The sequence below is a fragment of the Phodopus roborovskii genome, unplaced genomic scaffold, assembly GCF_943737965.1.
Source record: "Phodopus roborovskii unplaced genomic scaffold, PHOROB, whole genome shotgun sequence".
Lineage (NCBI taxonomy): Eukaryota > Metazoa > Chordata > Mammalia > Rodentia > Cricetidae > Phodopus > Phodopus roborovskii.
The window spans coordinates 14,127,010-14,144,793 of record NW_026126571.1 but is presented as its reverse complement, the minus strand read 5'-3'; the positions used below and the strand labels follow the sequence as shown (position 1 = coordinate 14,144,793).

The window sequence follows — 17,784 nt, the reverse complement described above, 5'->3', positions numbered from 1 at the left end:
TCTGTCCCTCACAATATATTGAACACATTTTAGCTTTCTTAATTAAACACCTTTGGGGAGCTCAAAGAGACACTTGAGCTTTAATCAGAAGCACCTTATTTGTTTGTTGGTGAGGGAGACTTGCCAGCATGTTGATGACTGTGGAAGCTGCAGACAAAACTCTGTCCAAAGAAATCAATAATCGGAGGAGATGGCACAAGTAACCAGGTGCCCCTGTAATAACTCAATTAATCAAATTGTTTCCAAATATGACTGAGGCTGGGTTACACTTTTACCTCGTGCACTCACAGAACAGGTCTCAGCGTGAAGGCTCATGGAGCTGGCACTGCGATAAGAGCCTGACATCACTCCCACTGTGCACATCCCCTGTTCTCTCGGCAGCTGTTTCTGGACATGTCATTCGCTAAGGCACGCCCCATCGTTCCTTTCTTTCCTCCTTGGTTCTAATTGAGACTCATCAAGGTTTATTTCTCTGACATTTAACAGCAGTAATTTGAAAATGGGTAGCCCTCAGATTTGGATACTAGACGAAGTAAAACTATATGAGGGCCGGCATGCAATAAACCTCCATTTTGAACAATAAAGAATAATTAACATGTGGTTTCTAAGGAAAGAGTCTTGTCAAAATATTCCGAGGGAATAAATAGTGCTGACCAAAAGCCTAGTTATATTGTCTTGGTGTATTGTGAGTACTTAAAGCACACATACATACCCATGCATGTACACACACACACAAACACACACACACACACACACACTTTATATGTGACTATCCCCTACATGAAAGCAGTTGCTCTCCTATCCATATAAAATAATTTTAGCATTTTAAAGCTCTTTTTTTTTCCAAATGAAACCATTGTACAATTAAATGACAGTATTAAGGCTCTGAGAGAATTTAACTTAAATGTTGTAACTACTATATTAGTGAGAAATTCTGCAAGGGTTACATTCAATTTTATTCTTCCAATTAGCACATCACAATGATGGAGTTATTGGTGAATATGTGACTCCTCATTAATTCAGATGTCCTCCATGATTCTTGTAAAGCATGCTGACTTCTGACATATGCCGTATAATGGTATTTAAAGGCAGGGAATGGCATTTCTGACTGCTTCATTTGCTATTAAAAGAGATAAGTTTCCCATACCAGCTATTCTGCGAGGTACACACACAGTTCTCTACAAGGTCTACTCAGAAGTGCCTGGGATGCTCTTTAGCCAGAAAAGTGACCAAAGATACTTTGCTTTTCAGCTTGGGTGCTGGAATCCTGTCACGGGTCTGAATGGGTCACTGACTGACAAGAAACTGGAAAATAACATGCGGGGCGTCGTTCTACGTGTGGTGACTGTACTGGTAAGCACAACCTTAGCCTTGTAGTTTGGGCCCATAAAGTATCTTCTATTGTTGACTGATTTTTGTTTTATCCACTATTGTCATAATTGAGGAAGAGCTTTTAAATGAACCTTGACTGTGATTTCCAAGATAGCGTCAATGGCCATGTTACCTAGCTTCCCAGCTCTTTGAATTTGAATCTGATTTCTGTATGCTGTAGTTTCATTAATGTACTTTTGTTAGGATCTCCCTTATGCCTTTAGGTCTGATTTCCTACAGTTTTCTATACATTATAAGAAGAGGGATCCCTCAGATATATGCATCACTGAAATGAGTGGATGCATCAATGGAGAGATCATCCAGTTGTTTAATAGATACTTATCTGGCATTAAGCATGGCTTCCTGGGGGTAGTAGGAAATAGAATAGGTCCTTGTGATTGTCTTTTATGACCTTGTCATTCATGATTCCGTGGATGGGATTATATATGGAGACATTTGTTACAATTCCACTCTCACGTGTTTTATCATTGTGTATCATCTTTGGCTAGAGAGATGGTTCAGTGGCTAAGAGCTCCTCTGCTCTACAAGAAACCTGAGTTTGATTTCCAACATCCATGCCAGGTGGCTCACAACCATTTCTATCTCCAGCTCCAAGGGAATTCAATGACAGTGGCCTTCTGGGTACTGGTAGTATGCACACCTACCCCCCTAGAGACCCACACACACACATACATGCTTAAGAAAATAAGATAGTAGGAAAGGGTCTCTTATAGGCTAATTTTATTGCAGAATGATAATAACTAGATACTCATTACAATTCAACACCAGCAGCTCTCTATATACTTTAATATAAATTAACAGATCTAAAAATTATCTGAGACATCTAGAGATAAGGAAATCTAATTGAATAGCCCAGACCCAGTTTTGGCATATCTATACTTTATTTCTAGCTATTATTTTAACAAGGCTCTCACTTGTAATTATTTTACATCTGGAATGTGACTATGCTTTGGTTTGACCCTAAGTGTGTAGATAACAATTGTCACTTAAGTACTAATAGTTAAAAGATAGACAGTTAAATTACAAAGAAGTAATATTACTCTCTTTTCTAGTGATTATCATGGAAACTGTGACAAACACCATAAAAGCTCTCACATGGGATTTGGTTTTCTTTGAGAAAGAAAAAGTTTTAAATCAAATTAAGCAATTAACAAATTCGGTTGCTTAGCAAATCATTATTTAGTATTTACCATATGATAGACTTGGCAATATACAGAGTAGATTATACACAGATCCTAATCTTAGTGTATGCTTAGAATTTGGTAGGTGAACCCTACATAAGGTGCCATGTTAAGATTTATTATTTACTATGTCTGATCCCCTGTGAAGTCTTCTGTATTTATCATCTATTTCAGTTATTGCAGTATTCACAGTGTAAACTATTCTAACCCAACAAAATATGAACAAGTGAAACAAATCAAACACAAGGCAAGACAAAATTATGGAAGACTACTCAGTTGACAGAGCAGAGTTGAAATTCAAATCCAGCAAGCCTGGACTCCAGACCTTTAACTCCTTTCCCTATGCAATGCATAGCCCCGCTCCACTCCTGCTGTGAATACAGAGAAGTGAGACATCTATGGAATTCTATTTGACTGGAGAATTGGAGAAGTTTAAATTCTGAGTGAGGGAAAAGTGAGGTTTATGGAGAGAGCTTCATAGGACCAATCATTTTAAAGCCATTTCCAAGCTGAATGAAATGGTGGGCTGTGCTTTCCATGGTGGTAATGCTGCCAATCCCAGGCTCGCCTGTCTGTTTGCTGCAAACTAAGCCGTGCACAGATCCTGAGAGCAGATAACTAACTAGTGACAGGAAGAGCACTTTGCCTTCCCTGTTGTCTGTAATGAGCTTAGCTGTTGGGTGCCCAGCTGAATGAGCATTTGTTACTTTTGTGGGCACACAGTTGACAGCCAGTGTGTAATACCTTCACACACTTACTCATTCATCTATGGGCCTGTTTATTTCTTGTATGCATGCTTCTAAGTCTACCTCTTTTATGTAGCCTTACAAGCTCTCTTCATCCAAATTGATAATCACCTCCACCCTCAATTCACCCAGTTTACTCCAAAATCTTGATGCTTTCATGACCAGGCCATTGAAGAACTATGGCTCCATCTACAGTTGAACTAGAACAGGATATGTGCCCACTCTCCTAGTATCTTGTATTTCAGAAATGTATCTCCAATACTTTCCCAGAAGGTGAGAGACCCCAGTGTAAGTCCCCAGGAATGATATTTCAAACATTTATAATATTATAACAGAAATCTGGTCAACTCATATAAGAATCTGGGAACATGGTAGGCTGATGGATGTTTATTTGGGGAGAAATCATTTACATCAGAAACAGATGACCACCCCCAGCAGGTTCCTGTCCCAAGGATGCCTCCAGATGATCTCCGTCTCTGACCAGGAACTAAGAGCTTGGGTCTCTCCAGACCTAGACCTCCCCCCAGGTCACGCCCACACCTGTCCCCATGTCCCAATGGGTGTGGTCAGTGCAACAGGTGTTGGCAGGGTGGATATTTCACTACAGACTCCACCCACCCACTTTAATTTCTTAGAAAACTTATACCATCAGTTACAGGGACATTATGAAATTGACTTTAATTTACCTAAGTTTTAAAATGCCTATTTTTGCATTTGTATTTATGATAATTTGTTGGTCAGATGTAAACAGTCAAACATAGATAGGTCAAGTCATTTTAGATTCCATTCACTGGGCGGCAGTAATTAGTAGAGTCAAGTCGTTTATTGGACAGGACAGTAAATACCACTAAAAGAACAAACAAGGGTGCTGTAGTACCCGGCCTGGTTGGCTGGGGAAGCCTTGGGTTTGGGGGAGCCTGAAGGGGACCAGAGTAAAGGATGTAATGGTGGGCTCTGTGAATGATGGGACAGGAAGAGGGCACAGAGTTTCTGTTCAAACCATAACCGCGAAGAAGTACACTGGAACACAAGCTACTCCTGTCTCACTCCGTTGCTTTACCAGCACTGTCCACTTCGTTCCACTTAAAATTTCAGCCAGGATTCAGAAGGTGTGGAGCCTGAGTAAGCCAGAATGTGCTTGTCTCTTCCAACACAGAGTAGACAATGAGGGCTGTGGCAGTGCCAGGGGAAACCAGGAAGACAAGCACCAGAACTGCCACATGACTGGACCTGTCCATAGAATACTACATGTCCTTTGTTTACTCCGTATCAAACATTGTAATAGCTATACTAATCCAGTTATGTGTAAAGGCACACAAGAGTGAGCTAAATACCCATGCCCATGTTGCCTAAAACGCACTAGACGGTTCCAGCTCAGAGATCAGTTTTAGAGGCCGTGTGCTTCGTCATTCTGTCTTCTCAATCAGAAAAGAAAACAAACAACAAAAACAACTCTTGTTTGTAAGATTAAATATCTTATTATGACTGAACTGTGAGGGCTTTTGTTACTGGATTGAAAATATGGGGACCTTTTACAGAATGACATCACACATGGATGACTGTATTTTACCATACATAAAGCCACAAAAATATTTGTCGAGATAGAGGAAGTGAAAACATTACATCCAGCCAGACTAAATACTTTTTCTTGGTTTTATGCCAATCAGCACCTGTTTGTTACCAAGTAATCAGGGGCTTGGTGTTAATGCAAAACAAGCTAAGTTTTATTAATGAAGGTAGCCATAGATGACCAATATGCCAATTGTTATCTTTACCAGATAATTTACAGTTTGAGACTTCATTGTATCATAAATATAATCCTAAAACATAGAAACTAAAATGGAAAGACATGCGTGGTCATATATGAAGAAGTACAAAATGCCTAAGAAGCACAATTATCATTTGTGGGTTGATCAGATTTAAATAAGATTCATGGTGTGTCTGCTGAGGTGTGTGTTCACTCTTCAGTCCCTGTGAGAGTACCTTCATCAGTCTTCCAGGTGCTGGGGTAGATACAATATGCATAACACACATGCCTTCAGTAAGCTTCCTTCATAACAGCACACCTACCTACATGGAGCTTCCACAGGGTTGTGGTTCTCAACCTTCCTAATGCTGTGGTTATTAGGGTTTCTGTGGAAGAGTAACTTGGTGGATATGTTGGGGCAAATGAATGCTGCAAAGAACACACATTGCAACAGATCACACACAAGAAATTTATTGGCAGTGGATGGGGATGGTGCACGGACCAGAGTGACACAGAGAGTGTGATAGAATGATCTGTGGTGGCAGGGACTTTTTAAAGGGTACCTGTGTCTCATTTGGTGGCTGGTGATGAGTAGCTGAAGGCAGACTTTTGGGAGCATCTTGTTCCCAGCAATGGTGACCCCCAACCATAAAATTATTTTTGTTGCTATTTCATAACTGTAAGTTTGCTACTGTTATTAATAATAATACAAATATCTGTGTTTTCCAATGGTCTTAGGCAACCCCTGTGAAAGGGTCATTCAACCCCCAAAGGGGTCATGGCACACATCTTAAGAGCCACTGCTAGCACAATACATCAGGCCACAGATAGCTTCCTTTAATGGAGCAGGCCATTCTGTAAAAGTTCCCAATATTCTTGAAAAAATATTCTCAGTGAAGTTGCCCTACAAGAAATAGGCAAAATAGCCTATCCTCTATAAAGTGGTTTGATAAACTCATAATTATTGTGTGCATAGATGTTTACTATGAAGAGGCAGGGATGACTTTACTCTGCTTTGCATGCTTAAACAGAGTCCTTCATAGTTTAGGATCTCTGAGTTAAGACAAATCTTCCCCATTGTCATTTGAAAGTCTAATTGAAAGTATTGAAAGTCTAATTGTCCTTATCAGTAATGCTGAAATTAATTATGACACATACAATGGAAAACATTTGGATTAAATAATGTACTAGTTCATGACTAGTCTGAAAAGTTAGACCCTCCAAACACTGCCTCAGAAGCTGTCATTAAAAGGAAGACTATGTAGAGGCTACCATCAGTTCATCAAAACACATATTAATGCAGGAAGTTCTGAAACAATAAATTAAAAAGTACCTCAAAACAAAAGAGGTAACAGTGGAAAATGGAGATCAGTGAAGGAAACAATGAGCAGCACCAGCAATAGAAAATATTGTTAAAAACTATTGTTGTAATCACAGAAGGAAATTCATGAAGGCTCTTGCATGCATGAATATCACACAAAGTAAATTCTAGGTTACACGTTGGGTCTGATGTGTTTCCCCAAAGGTGGCCATTGCTAACATAGAAGATAAAATCTATCAGGGAGAGTTGTGTTGGTCAAGTAGCTAAGACCCTGAACTCAAAAATCATTCTGAGAAAACGATAGATGTAAATGCAGAAACTTGTTGCAAGGGATAACTGCTTGGGATACATCTCTCAAAGTGTGGAAGAGATTTTTGTTTTTCTTAGATATTTTCCAGAAAAACAAACAAAAAAGCTCTGAAGGTTAAAAAAAAATAAATAAAAAAAATAAATGGAGAGAGGAGCTGGGCAGCTAAGTTCTTACACAGAAATAAAAGATGAATTTGAAACCAGTAGTGCTGTACTAATGAAGAATCTCCTTTTGACCAACTATTGCCTTGCAAGATTTATAATTTGACTTTCAACTTAAGATTTTTATATTTACTCTCAGCAATGACTATACAGAACAAAAGATTTTTTTTTCAGGAATATTAGGACTATTAAATCTTAGAACATGGGAGAAAATAGAAAATGATTTAACATTTTCATTGCACATTCAAATAGCTAGCATTGTTAAGGTTAAAAATAAAGCAAAAGAAAACTGTAATTTAAAATAACATGAATCATTTGTCCACCTTTCATAAGAGGTTAAAAATTATGTTGAATGAGACATTGTTTTTTCAATTCAATATTACTCTTAGAGGAAGTTTTTATCTGCCTTTTTTGCTCATATTTTCTTCTCTATGTAATATGATATTTTACTATTAGTTTTACCATATTATTGTGGAAATTTGAATTTATGCACATCAGGATGATAGATAAAGAGACAGAAGAGAACTGAGGTTGGAATGTAAAATGAAACTTTAAAAAATTAATAGAGAGACTAAACAGGAAAACAAAACACCCCCAGAAACTGCCCTGGATATTACTGCCCTTAAGGTTTACAGCAGACATAGGGTTAGTTTGTCCTGTTGGAGACTCAGAATTTTCAATACTGCAGAGTTAAGCTTTCCCTGCTCTCAACTTCAGAAACTATTGAAGCTAGAAGTAGAATTACAAGTTTGTGGTAGCAACAGTATTAGTTTCACAAAGCACTACATTTCAATTGTCTAGAGAGTATGAGATTGATGGGTGTTGGGGGCAAGCTCCATGACTCCTGTAGAAACAGTGTGGTTCAGGCTCAAAGCAAGAATAAGAACACTAGCTGGGTACATTTCCAGTAGAGGACAAACAGTGGATTGTCAGTCCCAATAAAATATGGTCAATGATAAGCAGAATTAACACAATGAAAATATGTAGTCTAATAACACAGCTAAAAAGATACTCTTGATGGCTAATACTTACTGTACTTACAGAGAACCCAAGTTTTGTTTCCTACACCATGACTGGAAGCTCACATCCATCTGTAACTTCCTCGAATCCTCCTTGTCTCCTAGTCCTGCCTGTCTTGCTTTCCTATTGGCCAACAGTGCTTTATTCATTAACCAGTGTGAGAAACATACAGAATGACATCTCCCATCAGATGCCACTTATATAAAATGTACAAATTAAAACTATGGGGACAGGATACAGATGAGTGATGTGCCCATTGCCAAAAGAGATGGGGAACTGGGATAGGACAACTTCAGACTTCTTTTGGAGGGTAACAGTGTTGTAGCACTCTTGGGAAGGATAATGGTACCTGAGTATGGACTTATTAGTATCATTTGACTGTCCATTAGATGGGTAAACTGCATGGCATAGAAATTAGATCTGCATAAAAGATTATTTAAAGAGAAACATGAAGTAGAGACTCTAGCATTGTACAGCCTATGTTTTAGTCCTTGTGTCTTAACTGTGAATTTGGATCAAGTTCTGAGTTATTTTATGCTTTTTTCCAGTTTTATGAAGCAGGGTTTCTCTGTATAACAACCATAGCTATTCTGGAACTTGCTTTGTTGATAATACTGGCCAGAAACTCACAGAGCTCCTCCTGTCTCTGTCTTCTGAGTGCTTGGATTATAGGCATGTGACACCACTACCCTGCCTGCTACTTTACTTTTGATATCAGGTCTTATGCATCCCAAGTTGACCTTGAACCAAGAGTAACCTTGAACTTCTGCTTCTATCTCCCACATACTGTGATTATAGGAATGTGTCACTATGACTAGATTTATGTGGTTTTGGGCATTGAACATGAAGCTTCCTGCATGCTAAGCAAGCACTCCACTGACTGAGCCGTATCCCCAGCACTAACACTCTGTGGTTAACTTTTCCATCTGTAAAATGCAAATAATATTGTTTTCTTCCTCACTGACTTAATGAACTTCTATAAATGTTAAAAGACTATCAAAAGGAGAAGAGATTTGCATGTCTGCATTTTGCACACAGGGTTAATAAAGAACATATAAGAAACACCTAATTCATAGCATGTCAGTGGTCAAGGCTTAAAGGGCTACTTTGAAGGATTAGCAGTGATGTTTTAAAGGTACAGATAAAAGAAAAAGATACCCTACATCATAAGGAACACACACAATGCTACATGTATATGGAATTCTATTAAGAACTTAACAAATTCCAGTATAAACTGGTTGTGTTTGTATGAAAGAAAATACCTGTCCTCCCATAGTGGACACCTCCTGGATCTCCCTGGGAAGGGAAAAATAGAGGAGATTATGTGAGTGAACTACAGGTGGGTGGGGATGGGCATATGAGTGATCAGTTTGGGGATGATGGAAGGAAGGGAGAGTATTGAAGGAGACTACTGGAAAGGGGACCATTTTGGAGACAGGTAAAAACCTGGCACAAAGGAATTTCCCATGAACTACAAGGATGACCCCAGCTTAGACTCCTAACAATAGTGGATATAGCCTGTGACCAGGTAAGACTTTAAGTGAAGGGAGTAAGAAACCAACCAGCCATAATGACCTTTGACCTACAGTCTGTCCCTGCAGTATATGCTAGGACTGGTGCCTTACCCAGTTGTCATCAGAGGCACTTCATCTGAAAACTGAGAAAAACAGATATAGACCCACAGCCAAACAGAGCTCAAGGAATCCTGCAAGAGAGGTAGAAGGAATTGTAGAAGGCAAAGGGGTCAAGGGCATCATAAGAAAAGCTATAGAATCAACTAACCTGGGCTAATAGAGGCTCACAGAGACTGCATGGGATTGACTTAGGCACTATGCATATCTATGTGACAGTTGTGTAGCTTGCTCTCTGACTGATTTACTGGCTTTGGGGGTCCTATTCCTCATACTGAGTCATCTTGCCCAGTCTTAATACATGAGGCTGTATTACTCCGACTGCAACTTGATATACCATGTTTTGTTGGTATCCATTAACGTCCTGCCTTTCCTAAACAGACATGAGAAAGAGGTTGGATGGAGAAGTGGGGATAGGGACAGGTGAGGGGAGGGCCTGGGAGCAGAAGAGGAAGGGGAAACTGTGGCTGGGATGTAAAATAAAAGTTAAAACAATGTAAATAAAAGGAAAAAAGGAAAAGAAAACGGTTCCCTTTGGCTCATAGGAAGTGGCACAATTAGGCCTTCTTAGAGGAAATATATCACTAGGTATGGATTTTGAGATTTTAGATGTTCAAACTAGGCTCAGTATCTCTTTCTGCCTGCTGTCTGCCAATCCAGATGTAGAACGTTCTGTTACCTCTCCAGCACCATGTCTTCTTCATGCTGCCTGCAATGATAATGGACTAAACCTCTGACCTTTAGGCATGGTTATGGTGTCTCCTCACTGCAATAGAAGATGTAACTAATGAAATGATACTGGCATAGCATTTAAAGGGTATGAAACTTAGATGGACATTCCAGCACCTGTGTATGAGATGTTCTCTTTCTAGTGCTTCAACAGAGATGAGCCAACAGAAAGCATATGTTTTGAAGATGAAGGCAGAACTGCACAATAAAAGTGGTATTTACCACAGGTTGAGGGCATCATTGTTACCACTTGAATCTAAGCTGGAATTCAGGACAGCCATGGATCTTTGCTTTATTGCTAAAGCAATGTAATCAGTAGTCATGGCTCTCTAATGCCTGTGGGTTTTGTTTGTCTCTGCTACTGATTGTTCTCATCATATGTGAGACAAAGTGGGAAAACGTGATTGTCATAAGCAGGCACTTGAGGAAAAATGGTCTATGCAGGCGATATAATTCCTATCAACACCAGAATAGGGTTTCACATCAGTGCTGACTGAATACAATCATGGGAATTGATAGTAACAATGCTATGACAATTTTCTATTCTGAGGCACATCAATTCACATCACCTATGCATATGGTAGTTGATAGACAGATTTGTTGATATTGCCGTTGCACATGACGTAACTTTATATGACTTATATGTCAATGAAACCAGATTTCTTAGAAAAAGCAATGATTGTACTGAAAATCTATAATACAATTTACTTCCAAAATGCATACTTGGCTACTTGTCTCTGGAAGTTTAGAGAATGACAGAGTCAGTTACAAATTCAAAGATGTAAAAATAGTTGGTATGATTTCTATGATATTCTAGCCAATGTCATTAGGACTGTATTATATCTTGCTTTGGAAAATGTGATGTGCCATTGTGTCTGAAAGAAAACTGAACAATTCAGGTGACTTTTAATCTGAGTTGTCATTTGGTAATTCAGTAGTGCCAGAATGTGACATCACAAAACAGCTCATCGCAAATTCACCCCAATAAGTACATTAGCACAAATGATAGAACCTGAAAGGCCACTGTGTTGCTTTGCAGAATTGTTAAGGCCTTTATCACAGATTAGTAACTGTTAGAGTTGAGAGATAACATTGCTAGTTAATGTACTGATTACTCTTGTCTTAGGCACTTGAATACCTCTAATTCTTAGTTGAACCTTCAAGAATTTTCTTTTTACTTTGTGTATATAGAAGAGATTTACAACTATTAAGGAAGTTCATCAATTAACTTTAGCTCCATCACATGGGAGCTAAAAACTAAACACTGAGTCCCTTTGTCTAATTCTTTGCCGTCCATGAAGAAGTATCAACAGTGAGTGAAAGCTACCAGTTAACAGCTTGAAAGCTTATACACAATGCAAAACAAAAAAACCCAAAAGCATTCATGAACAGTTGACAATAGACCATTCTTAAGACAATGGAGCAGCTAGCAGCTAAAAGATCCAATAATTTCCCCAGAATTCAACTGCTGGCAGTTTCCACAATGAACTAGAGATGGAGGTCCAAAGAGATCCACACATAAGGGTTGTAACACGGATGACAACTCAGAAACTTTTTTTTTTTTCAGAAAAAAGTAAACTTTAGGTAAGAGAGATTTGTTTAACTTTCTGAATATTTAATATTTGGACCATTGAATTGCACTGTAATACATAGATTAATGAGGAAGGGCCTGCAAATTTATTAGTGGCATATATACGGGGGCCAGATGGTTAGAATTCAAATAACATTCAGAGCTTCTGAAGAAATGAGGACTGAGGATTCTAGAAAGAGGTGGTAACAGATTCTGGGAAGTAAATGGAGAATTGATGTACATCCTATCTTAATGTGTGGTTGAAGTCTTCTAGATAGCCATGTTCAGCAGAGGTTGTGGGCTGTGATAGTCTCTCTTGGTAAGTGACTTTTAGCTTGTTTTTTCTTTTTTTAAATTTAAATTAAAATAATCTTAATTTACATACCAATCCCAGTTCCCCCTCCCTCCCATCCTCCCATGCTCCTCACCATCTCAGCCCATCCCATCCCCTACCTACTCCTCAGAGAGGGTGAGGCCTCCTAAGGGAGATCATCAAAGTCTGTCACATCATTTGGGGCAGGACCAAACCCCCCACCCAGTACCTAGGCTGAACAAGGTATCCCTCCATAGAGAATCGGCTGCAAAAAGCCAGTTCATGCAATAGGGATAAATACTAGTTCCACTGCCAGCAGCCCCATAGACTGCCCAGGTCTCTCAATTGGCTCCCACGACTAAACTGAACTCCTGGAGACCAGTTGTAGACAGGGAGGAGTGATGAGGAAGGGGGTCAAGATGATGCTGCGGAAGCCCTCAGAAACAGCTGACCTGAGCAAGTGGGAGCTTACAGACCCCAGTCTGACAGCTGGAGAACCAGTATAGGACCGAACTAGACTTTGAGTTTCCATTCCTGTAATAGATAGATAGTGGGAAGAGGGTCTTTGTTGATTGCAGTCTTTTTTTTTTTTTTTTTTTTTTTTTTTTTATTGTCTTGAAGGGAACTTCAGTGATAACACTTTCCTTAGCCTTGAAGAGAAAGGAACAAAAGAGAGGATTCATTCATTCATTCATTCATTCATTCATTCATTCATTCATTATTCATTGATTTTTCCTTTGGTTTGCAAGTACTGGGATTAAATTTAGTTCTGGGCCCGGTGGTCGTGGCACATGCCTGTAATCCCAGCACTTGGGAGGCAGAGGCAGCTAGATCTCTGTGAGTTTGAGGCTAGCCTGGTCCACAGAGCAAGTTCCAGAACAGCCAGGGCTTTTCAGAGAATCCCTGTCTTCAACATCCCTTAAAAAACCCAAAACTTTGATGCTTGTGCTCAACAATACCCCACTAAGGAGCCACACCTCTCTTTCTCTGAACCTCCAAGTTCAAAGCACTGGGCATGCCCGAGGGACACATTGTGGGGTGCTGTTTCCTGAGCTCCAAGGCTACATAGGAAAATACGTTCAGAATTTGCATAGAAGTCCACTTGAATCTCAGCTGAGTACTGGGTCATCTATTTCTGGAGAGAATTCTTCAAAGAGTGGGAGGGAGCAGACTGGCCCTCGGAAGTCTCCCCAAAGAGGTGCGGACATAGAAGACAGGTTACATGTGGCAGAATGAGATCTTAATGTACCAAGATTAGAAAGGATCTCTAAAGTGTGTGCTTATTTTTGAGTCTGGAGTAATGCCTAGAAAATAGGCATGCAAATGTATATAGCTATCAAGTAGAATGTTTTCTACCATTTCAAGGCCTTAAATGTTGCTCTGGCTACTCACAGTGTCCAGCTTTCTACAAGGAACTCACACAGGTCTGACTGCTACTTCTGAGTCCTCAAAACACGTGGATGTTGGTCATATAGCTAATAAAAACGAACAGTGAAGAGCACATTTTAAAAATTCACATCTGTGTAAAATTACAGTTCTGCTTTACAGAAACAAGAACTAGTTGACTATGACCCTGACCAACCTACTTGCTCCAAACTGAAAGAAATCCCAGGCATGGCAATGTACATTTGAAGGCCAGTACTCAGGGAAGCAGAAGAAGGTTGATCTCTGTGATTTGGAGGCCAGCCTTGTCCATACACATTCTCATGTCAGCAAGTGAGACCTTGTAAATGGATAAAAGAAAACATTTTTTCTAAAGTACAAGAAATGTCAGCTTACAAAGAGAATCCTAGGTCAGTGTACTCAGTAGATATAATGATGGTTTACTCTCACACAGGCCACAGCAAATGAAGAAAGCTTTGCTACAGATATCAAAAGTTATGAAGCATGTTTGGTAGAGGCTGGTCATCCAGTAAGCATTTGGGCACATGCCTACAGGTTTATTCAATGGCCATCAGAATATTAGGCCAGATATGAGAGTAAAAAGTAAATGCCTATTTTAAAGGGACTTGGGTAGCCCAAGGCAATCTAAGCTCTCCTAAGTATTGTTTCACAGTTCATCAACAGAGTATTGTCAGACAAGCTCAGTTTGCAAGGTCTTGGATTGGGAAACTTTCCACAGTGTGTTTACATATTAAAATCTCCAAACGACAAGGCAAAATCAATTACAAAGTGGTGATGAATGTAATAACTGAATTTCCCTTTTCAATAAGAAACAATACTTGTGTCACTTTATTCTTCTCTGGAGGCCACATTTTTAGAACACCTGTCTTACTTAGGGTTTCTGCAGATACCTAGAGGTATCTGCTATGATAAAACACTGACCAAAAGCAACTTAAGGGAGAAAGAGTCTATTTACTGGGAACTTGCAGTCCATCATTTAGGCAGGAAAATGGAGGCAGAAACTGAAGCAGAAGTCACAGCGCCAGGCTGTTATTGGCCTGTTCCTCATGGCTTACTTAGCCTGCTTTCTTATAGCACCCAAACCCACCATCCCTGAGGCGACATTTGCCATCAGTTTGAACTGATTAATAATAAACACAGGGTCAATTATATATTAAAGAGTGAAATCAAAGTGCATCGCCTTGTAGTCATTTAACTGAAAGCAATCCCAAATTTGAATTTCCTACTTCATTCTCTCTTTGTTTTTCATCATTCCTGCCTGCTGTATGAATCTGTATCCGTACCTGCTTGAAGGCTTTTGTGAATCTGCCTGTGTGTCTGTTTCTATCTCTCTGAAGTTTCTGCACCCAACACAGATCTTTCCCTTCTTTTTATTGAACTAAAGAAACATAAAGGGGGAAGGAATAAAGGGAATTTTACAGGAGTCTTTAACATAGTTTTTACTATGTATTAAGTTTGACCCAGATAATAAGCAAACAAACATTATCAAATAATATCTGACTGTTGCTTTCAGCAGTTATGATATGTTTGTGTGTATATATATATATATATATATATATATGTGTGTGTGTCTGTGTGTGTGTGTGTGTGTGTGTGTGTGTAAATAAGGCCACTTTTAGCCTATATTCTGTCTCCAGCAAATGGTTATTGTAACACTTATGACAATACCCATGCATTACTCTGTGCACAGAAGGCTAGATAACTTAAGATTATAGCTGTGTATTACTTTAGGTTGTAAAAGTTGACTACATGGGAAATCTAAGGCAAGTAACCTTGGCTGTTACAATGTTCTCTTAAAGCCATGTTAAACAAACAGGCTTAGTACACAGTAGGATAGCTGTCTAAAGTCTTAAGTGACTTTAAGGCGTATTATCAGCTCAGGCTGTGCGGCCCAGCTAAAGGTTTAGTCTCAGAATGCAGCAGATATTTTTAACACAGTGCATTGTTACACCATACCATTCACCAACCAAACAAAAAAAAAAAAAAAAGTCAAGCCTTCCCCTCAGGCCAATCTGATGCAGGTATTCTCTCAATTAAGATTCCCTCTTCAAAAATGACTTTAGCTTCTATCAAGTTGAACAAAGATCTTTAAGAAAGAGAGTTACCCCATAGTACGATTCTGTTCCATTCTAAGGTATGATAACAGCTTTCAGAACGTAGTGAAACATTTATCAGACCACTTTCCATTATATTAAATGGTCCTCTGGGGTGGCAAGAAAGGAAGAGATGCTTCCCATATGCAATAATCTGGGAACAGTTGCCCCACAATCTACTATTAACATTGAACTCCAGCTGGAGAGATAGGAGGCAGGAGAATCATCTTGCCTAGAGGGCTTGGAAATAGAAAAGCTGATGAAAAAAAGAAAGCAAATGTAGTTGTTTCTAGAACAACATCATTTGGCCTTTTCATTACCATTTGAAACATAACAGCTTAGGGTTTTACTGTATGCCTACAATACCTCCACATTAGTGTCTGGATAATTAGTTTCCTCAGTAGCACAAAGTCCATGATGTTTGGATTGGTTTTATGTATCTTGCATGTTTCAAATCTTTCACCAAGAATATAGGAGGTCTCGGTGATGACTGTAAGAGCACAAGCTATATTACTTTTTTCTCTTTATATTAATGTATGTATCCCTGACTGTGTGTATGTGGACAGAGGAAACAGTAAAACTTTCTTGGACTGGAGTTAAAGATGGTCGTGATTTGCTGTGTGGATGATGAGAACCAAACCCCAGTCATCTTCAAGAGCACTAAGTTCTCTAAACCCCTGATTCATTTCTCCAGCCCTGATTTTGCAGTTTATAGATATTTCCCAATTCTTCCTTTTATATATTTGGAAGTTTGCTTCTTTTTCTCTCTCTCTTTCTCTCTCTAACATTGATTGAGGCATGCACTTTGAATTGGCACAATGAATGTTAAGAATATTTTTTTTCTCGTTGATTCTTTAGCAATGTGCTCTGAAGTTTAATTAAAAATAATAACTATAATGTTCTGTTGAGCCAAATATAATCTCCAAGATAATAGTCAATAAAGCACTCAAGGAAATGAAGTATTGAGGCTCCAGGTAGGTAAAGCAACCAATAAGCATTTGAAAGCAAAGCCTTTGACTTATTTAAAGTTAAGAAAAATGATAAAATGATCATCTATTAAGAAAAAATGGGGTTGAAAAATATCCCACCTTTGTTTTTTGAGTCTCTTCATAACTTTAAGAATAACCTTGGTCATTAGTCCAAAGAATTAAGATGTCACATTTGGGGACATTTTTGCAATATATTTTAAGAAATGCATTTTATTCATAATCCTTAAAGATATTTACTTTATCTAATAAATTATCTAAGAGGCAGGATAAGTTCTAGGACTAGCTTGAGGCTGGTCATTCCAGATGATTATATACTAAGCCACAGCAATGGGGACAAGGAGTCCATAAATCCTTATATTGTCCAGTAAATTATAAAAACCCTTTTCTAAGTTTCTAATATGTGACACCCATGGTTAATTCAACACTGTAGTCTATTTCCATATAATTCCTTGTAAGAGTGCCAAAGACATTGTTGTTTCATGTAGCATATTACTTTCTTTGGTGGCATTTCTAGTAATATTTATTTATTTGTTCATTTTGGAAAGAGAATATTGTGTTTGTAGCTTCAAGTTCAGGAGTGTACACAGTCTTTCTTTCTGGAAATCCCTACAAATTTGTTTCTGGCTCTTAAATATCTGGCTCCCATTCTGATGTCTCTGCCCTCTGTGCAGGACAGCTTTCTTTTAAGTTTCCCACTGTGCTTGATAATAGAATCAAAAGGAAAAGGCATTCAGCTCACCAGAAATAGAAAACCTGTCACCTTTCCCTGAAAGCCTTTAGATCAGTCAGAGCAGCAGCTTCCATGGCAGAGTGGCTTCTACAAAGTATCAAGAATGGGCTGGCAAAATTATCATTTACTTCATCCCATCAATCTCCTTTTTAGAAAAAAAAGGCTATCTTTGTCCAGGGAAAATTGGGTTGTGGCAAGAGAAACTTTTCCTTTATCCATTTAGGCCAGTGCTTAGGGGTCTGCAACTCAATGGATGTGCAGATATTAGCAGGATGAGACACAGATACGGGTTCTACATCACCCCGGTGAAAATCTCTCAGTAGCCAGAAACTTTCAGAATGCTCCAAAGCAAAGACTGATAGTATGTCTTTACTAGAAGGGACAGGTATACTTAGGGCTGCAGTGGGTCATCTGCCACTGCCCAGGAATAGAAGGACTCTTGGAGGA

The 17,784-nt window shown here is 38.9% G+C and overlaps 1 protein-coding gene across 1 annotated transcript in view; it reads left to right on the top strand.

Moving 5' to 3' along the window:
* Window positions 1-17,784, top strand: part of Grid2 (glutamate ionotropic receptor delta type subunit 2) — a 1,241,117-nt gene that overhangs the window by 900,367 nt on the left and 322,966 nt on the right. Inside the window, exon 9 of the mRNA XM_051202902.1 lies at window positions 1,252-1,353. Within this exon, the coding sequence (XP_051058859.1) occupies window positions 1,252-1,353 (102 nt within the window). The remainder of the gene's footprint in view (window positions 1-1,251; window positions 1,354-17,784) is intronic.